At 36.6% G+C, this 10,745-nt stretch overlaps 1 protein-coding gene across 1 annotated transcript; it reads right to left on the bottom strand.

The window, feature by feature from the left end:
* Positions 1-86: 86 nt before the first annotated feature.
* Positions 87-10,739, bottom strand: CUNH10orf88 (chromosome unknown C10orf88 homolog; the record flags this gene model as incomplete). Its single annotated transcript, XM_015476230.2, has 5 exons — positions 87-539; positions 4,728-5,179; positions 7,645-7,851; positions 9,838-9,910; positions 10,633-10,739. Coding segments are annotated over 5 exons (1,074 nt in total), but the record flags the coding sequence as incomplete, so codon positions are not given.
* Positions 10,740-10,745: the final 6 nt, after the last annotated feature.

Raw genomic sequence — 10,745 nt, 5'->3', positions numbered from 1 at the left:
AATACAAACCAATGAACTGCATTAGAAATCCATAAGCATTTAAACATTTAAAACACAAGAATACATAAAAATCTGTAAGTGAAAAACACTGCAAATAAGAATAACTTAGGACAATGGGGTCACCTCTTGGTGTACAGTACTGGATTTACAATAACAAGGGCAGTAAAAATGGACACTGAGGTCACTTTATGTAAGCCGATGATCCTTCGGAGGACATTAGATACTTGCTTTTCATAAACGTTTTAGGTTTGGGCTTTGTAATAAATAGGTAATAAATATCTGCAGGCCATCGTACGCTGAGAGCTTATCTTTCTCCATTGGAAAGTCTTTCTCCAGAGTCATAATGTCTCAAAGGCAGCCCATTGGGCGGGGAGTTGGGATTCTGCAGGAAGTCCATTAACAAGGTAATCTTATCATCTATGTGCTCCTGGAGTTGGAGTATTCGCCGATCAATGTAGTCCACAAGTTTCTTTTCCATCAGTTCCATATTTTTAGAAAGAATCTTTTCCAAGTAGGAGCAAATAGGCTGTTCTTCCACTCTAAAAATAAGTTTAAAAAGTCCATCAATTTTCCCCACTATTACAACAAAAACAAGCAAGCTATGCAACCAGTGGCCAAGGAACATGGCTGAAACTTGTCTCCACAACTGCACTGCTCCTGTGACTCATTTCCAGGTTGCAAAACACATGCAATAGGTGACCACAGCCCTTAATGCCCAACACACTCCTTACTTCTTATTAAGTATTCAGTTGAAGTGGGAACATAAAAATGAAGACACATCTTCAAAAACAAACCTTGGGGAATGCCCTTTTTAAGTTCCAAATAAAAACTGATTTTGCCCAATTTAAAAAAAAAAAAAAATGTATCTTTTCCAAGTATTCTTTCAAAGCAACCCTCTAATTCATATAGCTTTTTCCTCTTAAATGCAAACAACCTTACTAAAACACTAGAAGGTTCTTTGCTAACCTGATCTGAAAATGTTTATGAATTTAACTAGGATGGACAAACAAAAATTAATAGGATCAAAAGTACACCGATTTCTAAAAGTCCACAACGCTTAGGGTTTCCATAATTCTTTCAGGAGCTCAATGAGGAAAAAGTACTTTTCCAGAGCCTATACAAATCAAGGCTGTGAATTCTCTTTAGAATTTCCTCAGGTAGTAGATTTACTATATAAATATGTATGTTTTCAGAGGTTAACTATTCTCGGTATTCCTACTGTTCTCATACTAGCTATGTTTAATTACACATGCTATAGAGTAACGTGTATGAGAATGTGCCCAAAAGCTAATGTAGATTTGCATAAATTTAAAACAATATTCTTCTTGTTACATGTTTTGAAAGTTTGACTATTTCTTATTTACGTTGACATGAAAAGGTTTAATTATTATTTTTAAACAAATATTTTATATAGCTGTAAAACTAAAAGATTTTAGGAGTCCTCAAGATTGTAAACGCCAATAAGTTTGATCTTGGCATAATGCCCTGCAGAGCCATTTAAATTGTTGTTCATGATATGGATGCACCCCAGTCTGTTTAACCATTCACCTACCATGAGACATTTTGATTGTTTTTTGTTTGGCACTACTACAAATAAAGTTCTCATGAACAACTGCGTAGAGCTTTTTAATGCTGCCACATCTTTTCATTTCTTTGGGATAAATGCCCAGGATTAGGACTAATGGGTTGTATGGTATAACTGTGTGTTTAGTTGTTAAGAAACTGCCCAGATATGTTTTTAGGGTGGTTGTACCATTTTAATTCCCGCCAGCAAGGAATGAGATCCAGTTTCTCTATATGCTTGTCAACATTTGGTATTCTTATTGTTTATAATTTTAAATTTTAGTCATTCAAATAGATATATAGAGATATCTTGTGGGGTTTTTTTAATATTTATTTTTTAGTTATAGGCGGACACAATATCTTTATTTTATTTTTATGTGGTGCTAAGGATCGAACCCAGTCCTTCACGCATGGTAGGCGAGCGCTCTACCTCTGAGCCACAACCTCAGCCCTACCTTGTGGTTTTAATAAGCATTTCTCTAATAACAGTGAAGTCACTGTTGATCATCTTTTCCTGGGCTTATTTGCTATTTATATAGCCATCCTCCTGATGATTCTTCACATCTATTATCCATGTTCTAATTAGATGGTATTTTAAAAAACAAATCTTGCAAATCCTTCATACATTTTAGATACAAGGCATTTGTTGGATTCGTGATTTACAAATATTTTCTCCCAGTCTGTATTAATCCTCTTACTGGGGCCTTTCATATGTAAAATTTGTAAATATTAAATGGGCTCTACATACATATTTTATGGATCATGCTTTTGGTGACCTCAAAGAATTCTCTTCCTAGGTCCCTAAAAATTTCTCCCATAGATTAAAAAGATTTTACAGTTTTATACTTAACATTTTAGCTTATGCTCCATTGTGTGTTAATTTTCATATATCTGCATTCATGGTTCATTTTTTAGCCTGTGACTCTCCATTTGTTCCAGCATCACATGCTAGACGATCATCCTTCCTCCACTGAATGACTTTTGCACGTTGGTAGAAGGCCGACAGGTATACTTCTGTAGAGCGATTTCTGTGCTTTCTGTTCTATTCTGTTCATCTATGTGTCTAGCTGTCTTGCCAAAACAGACTCTTGAAATCCAGTAGTGATTTCTCTCTATTCTAATTCCAGTACTGTTGTCTTTCCACTTAGAATTTTCCACTTCCAAATTTTGGAATCATCTTATTCATATTTACAAAAAATACATTTTGAACTTCTGATAGAAATTGTGCTAAACATATATATATATATATATATATATCAATTAATGGAAAACTGACATTTTTACTGTTGAGTCTTCAACAGTACCATGAATACGGTATATTGCTCCATTTCTTTGGGTCTTCTTTCATTTCTTTCATCAGTATTTAACAATTTTCAGGTCATAAGGTCCTCTATGTCTCTTGTCAGATTTATATGTACAATTATGTTTTACATTCATTTATATGTACTTATTTCTTTGGGGATAATTTAGTCTGGGTAGCAGAGTAATGCTGGCTTCATGAAATGAGTTGGGAAGTCTTCCCTCCTCTTCTATTTTTTGGAAATGTGTAAAAGTGGTTTTCTTTAAATGTTTGGCAGAATTCTTGAGTGAAAGCATTTGGGACAGGACATTTCTTTTTCACGATCTCTTCAATTTTGAATATAGTATTTAGTGGCCATAGAAGTGTTCCATTATTTATTTCATGTTGGTTGAGTTTGATAATTTGTGTTTTTTAAGGAATTAATCCATTTCCTCCTAGTTGTCAATCAAATTGTTACAATATTCCCTTATCTTTATTATGGCTTGAGGCCCTGTAATGGTATTTCCCATTACATTCCTCAGATCGGTGATTTGTGTCATCTCTTATTTGCCAGTCTTGCTAGAAATTTGTCAATTTTACTGAAATTTTCAAAGAACCAGCTTTTTAATTGATTTTTTTTTTTCAATTAAATAGATTTCTGTTCTTTATTGTTTCATTCTTCTGCTTGCTTTGGGTTCCTTTTGCTTGGCTTTTAAATGAAAAATTCAATTTCTTTAGTGCTTATAAGACTATTCAGATTATCTATTTCATTTTTATTGAGTAGCTGTAGTTTTATAGTATTGATTTGAAAACTCTGCTCTTTTCTAATGCAAGCATACAGTGGTAAACAAGTTCTTAGCAAAACCTCTTTAGCTGAATCACACAAATTTTGATCTATTGTTATTTTCATATATTCGTAAAAAAATGTTTCTGTTGAGACTTCTTGAATCATAGATTTACAAGTGTTGTTTAGTTTACAGGTGTTTTGTCAATCTAAATGCCTTGTCTTTCTGTTATAGATATGATTTCTTGTCTTTTGTAGCCAGAGAAAGCACTTTCTATGATCCAATCCCCTTAAACTTCATTAGGTGTGCTTTAAGACTTATCATATAATTTATCTTTGTGAATCTTCAAAAAAAAAAAAAAAACGTACTCTGCTACTGTTGGCAGAGAGTTCTATAAATGCCAACTGATCCTGCTGGTGGTTAGTGGTATTTAGTTCCAAACTAATATAACTATCTCATTTTTAGATGAAAATTCTAAGAGAGATTAAGTATAGAAAATAAACGAAAACTATGACCAAAGTCCTGAATTCCAATCTAGAATACTATTTTGACACACTATATTTGTGAAAAGGATTAAGAACATACTAAGTCCTCAGCCAATTCTTACTGAAACATGTTGTCAAGGTAAGGGATTAAGAGACTAGAGCATAAAAACTTGTATCCTACAGATAATCACCATCCTAAAATAGTTTTTGATAATTCCAAAGTTAACCTAGACCAAATATAATCTACAAAGCAATGACATGCTTAGTATACCCAGCTAGAAAAACAATGTAAAGATCATTATTACCACAGCACCTTTCCACTCATGCAAATAGCCTTCTACTCCAACCCACAACTGCTGCTGGTAACCCTTCCACCAAATGCCCGAGAGGTGTGCAGCACCTTCAGTTATAGGCGCTTCTGTCACAGCCATGCATTTCTCTCTGGAGAACAGTTATTGCCCACAAGCGTGTTCATGGTAAAATGCAAAAACTGCTCAAATTTTCTCTGGAAAGATTGTTCATTGAGACAGATCTGTTTCCCCTTCATCTGATTCTCTCACCTACCGGCTATAAACCTCATTTGTAACCACATTTGTCTTGAGATAAAATACTCACGCAACACCAACAATGCCTTCACGGGGCTTGGAGACGTTTTCCTGCCACTTGGCGTTATGTCCCACGCGAAGATGGTTAACTTGACTGCACAGATTTTGGAGAAAGGGCAGCAACTCAGAGCTGGGCAGTGAGCCGTCACTCGCCTTCTTTGGTAAGAAAGAAGATACTGCATTTTTAAGATCATTCTCAAGAAGGGAATGGTTTTGTGGCACAGTTTTACACCTGTCGCGGCTGGTGGTATTTCCTTCCCCAGGTGGCCTGGTGCTTTTGTCGATGAAAGCCTGTAAGGGTTCAGTCCTGTTTGCAGATGTCAATTCAGTTCTAAAAGGGAAAGGTGTGGAGGATGACTTGTCCAAGGCTCCTGAAGTGGACGATGGCTGGAGTGCAATCATATGCTTATACCCGGTAGTTCCCAAAACTGACTGAAGCTGCTCTCCAATGGGAATACAATTCTAAAAAAGGTAAATAAGAAAATGTTAAGATTAAGAAGGACAGTTCACTGTGGGAGTCATTACTGGGCACTGTGCATTCCTTCCTTTGATCCTCAGGAAGTAGGCTATTACTATTCAATATTAAGTGACCCAGTCAGAAGGTCCCTGGCCAAGGTAACCAGTTGGTAAGTGGCAGAACCAGGACATAAATCCAAGCAACCTAACTCCACAGGCAAGACTTAGCATTATTTTCTAAAGAAAATAAATACTAAAATTGCATAGTAAATTTGCAGTGACATATTTTAGTATTTTACCTACAAAGTCCTCCTTAATTTATGACAATAAAAATGTGATACTTTCAACTGAGTTACAATGATTGATCATTTTCTTAGAACTCAATTATGTCATTCCCCAACTTTCAACATATGGTTGAAAAGCTATTCGTTTTCACCTGGCCATATCTTTTGCCATGAGTTTTTAATGGAGGCTATACACTATTTAAAGCTAGATATTCTATGTATATACTTGTGATATTTTCTTTTTTTTAAATTAATTAATTAACTTACTATTCTAATTAGGTATATATGACAGCAGAATGCACTTTGATTCATCGTATACAATTGCAGCACAACTTTTCATTTCTCTGGTTGTACATACACGATATGGCCTTACACATATGTGCAGCACCATATGTACATGCGCTTAGAGTAATGATGTCCACCTCATTCCACAATCTTTCCTACCCTCCAGGCCCCTTCCTTTCTCCTCCCTCCCCTAGGCCCAATCCAAAGTTCCTCCATTTTTCATATGCCCTCTCCCACCCCCCATTATGGATCAGCATCCACTTATCAGAGAAAACATTTGGCCTTTGGTTTTTTGGGATTGGGTTATTTCACTTAGCACTGTGACACTTTCAATAACTAAAATGAGCTACCACTTGTCTGTGTTTAAGAATTTCCACCTTAATAAGAATTAAAGACCTAGGGATGTGGCTCAGTGGTAGAACACTTGCCTGAAGTGTGTGAGGTCCTGGGTTCAACCCCTACACCAAAATAAAAAAACCAAAATTCCATATTGGTACCATGACTAAATTGCTTATGTGTTATTCTTTCCTTTGTTTCTTGAGATTTTATGTTGAAGTATACTATCTTCTTCTTCAGGTTTTCAATTTTTCCACTAAAGAAAAACCAAATGACCTCTAACTGAATTGTTTGTGTGAAGGCATATGGAGCTCTTAAATTCAAAACGTAGAAGCCTACTACAGGTTTTTATCAGGGTTTATCATCCCACACTTACTGCTATTCAGTTTTTGAAAGATGGGCTGAAAAGTGATTATCAAGATTAGCTAAAGAAGTTCAGTTCATACATTCATCTAGATATTCTATTCTGAGATCAAGCTAGATCTACATTCATTTATTCAAAAAATGTTTACCAGAAATTTATGTGTTAGGCTCCACTTGAGGTATGAGAAATATGGCAGTGAATCAAACAAATTAAAATCTCTGACCTCTTAGAGTCTTAAGATAGAAGGGAGAGACTGCCTGAAAAGGACGGAGGGAAAGACAGGAGGGATGAGGAGAGAGGAGGAGGAAATACATCATGGGATGTAGGTGGTGATAGATACTTCAGGGAAAAAATCAGGCAGGAAAGGGGATAATGAGGGCCAGGGAAGTGGAGGCAGAGGCACCTGTGATAGCAAGTACCCATCCAACATATCTTACAGAAATGCACTTTGGAAAAGGCTCTATTTAGAGAAATGCTAGCCTATTGTCATTTTTTCTTGTTCTATTCCAAGTTTTGAATAAGTCTTAAAATATTCCTGGAATAAGATGGGTTATATTTCTAATATTTTAACATTAGACAACATTCTTTTAGCTCAAAGGAGCTTTACTCAGTCATCAGAGAAAATTTATTTCTGTATGAGACCACTCACATGATCTAGCCTGTAAAAATCCTTAAAAACAGGCCATACACCAATTGATCATTTTTGCATCCTAGAAAGTGCTCAAACCAGCCCATAATTCATCAAAGTTGCTACTTGCTGAATGATGGGTGAATGAATTAATGAAAAATGGTGAAGCTGTCCAGTCAAAACTTTTTATATGAGGGTAAGTCTACAAAATATGCCTTTTGCAAACTATGAACAGATGACAGTTAAATCAATAATAAAAATTAAAAATTTAGCTGGGTGCAGTGGTGCACACCTGTAATTCCAGCTATTTTGGAGGCTGAGACAGAAAGATTGCAAGTTCAAGTACAGCCTAAACAACTAAGCAAAACCCCATCTAAAATAGAATAAGAAGGGCCAGGGAGGTAGTCCAGCACTAGAGTGCTTGCCTAGTATGCCCAAGTCCCTGGGTTCAATCCCTAGTATCACAGAAAAAAGCTTTAAAAAAAAAAAAAAAAATACTGCATTTCCTCATTAAAGGCCATCATTTTGAAATGATTTTTTACTGCTATGTGGAAAGAAAAACATTTCTACTTACCTGCTGTTGAAACCTAACCATGTTCATTAGCTGCTGAGCTCCAGGTGATAACTTTGACCCCATGGACTCCATTATGGTTTGGACCTTGTCAAGGTCTATCCTTGATCCTAGAGCAGGAGAGCTTGGTGAAGAATTTCCTGAAACTGGTTTCATGTGTACCACAACCTTACTGATGAACACACACTGTTTTTCACCAAAGGACAGCAACTATTATGAAACAAAAAAGTCCAGGAAATACAGGTATTAAAACCAATAATTTAAAGTCACTTCCTAGTATTACCAAATCAAGAGTGAAATATTCAAGAATCTAACAGTCTTAATCTCAAGCATGTTTTTAAGTTATCTTTAGAATAGTCATAGATAGAAAAATTTCTATTTTAACATAAGGCTCAGATCAACTAATTAAATCAAGAAATCCTTCTCAAACTAATATACAGAAAATAAGTCTGAGTAGATTAAATATAGTTTTACTTAATTTAAGGCATTAAAAATAAACAGTCTGAGATCTTAACATGCCACAGTTTGGTATAATATTATTTAATACAAAATATAACTGTCTAGAGGCCCAAGCAGTATTTACTGAAATTATAGACACAATTCAGTCTTTCAGGATTTAGAACTGTAAGGAAATGTTAAAAATCAGAGCTTACAGTCTAAATCCTCTGGTTCTATCCCTGTAATTTTTTTTTCTTTTTTTGCAGTGTTGGGCATGGAACCCAGGGCTTCAAGCATGTGGAGCAAGGGCTCTACCACTGAGCTGTACTCCATGTGTGGTCCATAAAACAGAGTAGTAAAATGAAAGGGAAGAGATTTGGATCAGACACATCTGGGTTTAAATTATGACTCTGCTGCTCAACAGCCTGGGTGACCCTGGGCAAATGCTCACACAGGGTAAAACTAAAATCAAGTCAGTAAAATGAGAGATGGCTTATGTGTCAAAATATCCAGTATCTATCCCTGAGGAAGTGCTCAAAAGTCTGTATCAGGAACACTTTATTTTTATCTTAACCTTCCATATGCTGTTGTCCCAGAACACACTTTCATACATAACCCAGGGGTTCCATGAATGAACCAACCCTTCGTTTCCATACACAGTTACAAAAAATGTTCACCAGAGCGACACACACAGACCCACGTGTCAATAGGTAAATGTACACCTATGCTCTAAAAACTCTTTTAAGTGTGTAACCAAATATGTGACAGTCTTCAACAATCAGGGAAACACCCATTACATTTATCTTACATCCCAACCTATTCTCCCCCTTCTGCTTTGTTATACCCAAACACTTTCTCAACATCAAATATAGGATCTGTTTCACTCATTGAGCATGCTTATTACCAGTCTTGCCCCAGTAAAATATAAGCAACATGAGGACAGGTATTTCAATTTATTTTACTACTGGTAATTCCTAAATGCCTCATATAGTATCTGGCATCAAATATTCACAGAATGAATGAATCACTTTAATCAGTTCTGTGATTGAAGAACATTTATTTTGTTCTTCAATGAAAGAAAATCACTAATTTTACCTTATTCTAAAACTAAGTCTCACAATTTCCCATAAGTGATGATAATAAGTATAGATTTTTCAGAGTCAAAAAGAACCCAAGAATTTTCTTTCTTCAGTTCTCTAATTTTACTCCCAAAGTATGTCCAAACAAGCCAAGAAGCTTGCTCAGACTAGTGTGACAGCAACAAAGCTGAGTTAATATTCTGGCTCTGTATTTCTCATGATTCCTAGACTTTGACATCACCACTAATGCAAACCTTAACAATCTTCATGCTGCAGCCAACAGTCCAAAACCCTTTAACTTCTTGGTTCTCTTGTCTGAAACTCCTTTCACTACCTTCTTCTTTAATTCATAGGACCAAAGTTTTCTTTGTAATTTTTTTGGCAACACAGTTTTACAGAAAGATTAAAAAATGTTCTAGATAAATTTCCCAAAACCTCAAAATATAGCACTTATTAACAAAATATATTTCCATAACTGGTGATAGACTAAAAGAATTAAATCTTCAAGAGGGTTGATGATTTTTTAGGAAAGTAATTACCTTTTATATGTTTACTATGTCTTAGTAAAACTAGGGACAATATAGGATTAACTGTATTCAAGGAAAGAAAATTAATTATATATAGAACAAAAACAAACTTGATAAAGATTTAAATTAGTTAAAATTTGATGATGGCTTACCTTTATTTTACAAGCATATGTGGAAGTTTCCAATTTTAGATGTTTTTTGTAGAAAATAATATTTTCCTGTTCACTAAAAACAAAAAATAATTTTTTAGTTATGATTAAAAATAAATGTTTCTAGGACAATACTCCATCCTGGGACTGTTTTCGTGGTGAGGCACAAGGAGCTGGGGCTCCGGAATGCATTGCACTGCCTTAAGGACCACAGGGGCCTCTCAGCCTAGCCAAGAGAACTGAAGGAGATAATACAGTCATGGAGCACAGACCATATTGTAAAGTTCAGTGAACACACCTATTATTTTCAACTTGCACTGGACATAGGAAAGCTCTAAATTTCGGTTACATTAAAAAAGATGCAGCAGAATCTTTGTAAGGGGGGAAACGGGGGGGGGAGGGGGGCGCCCAAATGATCACGTTTATAACCGGTTAACAACTAGGCGGCTGTGCTCAGTGTTCCAGACTGACTGAGTCATTAATTTGGGGGAAACTCTGGAAGCCAACCCTGTGAGCGAAGAGGAGAGACAAGGAGCACTTGTCAGGGCTTCTCCTAACAAAACTCTTCCACTAACCAGCTGTGACCCACCATTCACTTCCACTAACCAGCCCCAAGTTTCCAGGTATGAAAACAACTAGGCTGATCTGCGCTGCCTTTAAGAGGCGGCAAGGCGACCCCGTCTCTGCCACCGGTGCACTTTTAGGTTCCCTCCCCGGGTGACTGGCACGACGTCAGGCAATCTGAACCGTCCCACGCCCGGGAAAGGGGCCGAGGGGCCGCGGCGCGGAGTCACCGACCTGCCCTCCGGGACGGTGCGGGCGCCCTGGCCCCGGCCGGTGCCACAGTACTCCTCTCCCACGTACACCTCCATGTTCCTCGCCGAGCTCAGGACGCCCACCGCGAGGATCTC

This window comes from Marmota marmota, unplaced genomic scaffold, assembly GCF_001458135.2.
Source record: "Marmota marmota marmota unplaced genomic scaffold, marMar, whole genome shotgun sequence".
Taxonomy (NCBI): domain Eukaryota; kingdom Metazoa; phylum Chordata; class Mammalia; order Rodentia; family Sciuridae; genus Marmota; species Marmota marmota.
Note: the sequence above shows the minus strand (reverse complement) of the source record. Positions and strands in the feature narration are given on the sequence as shown.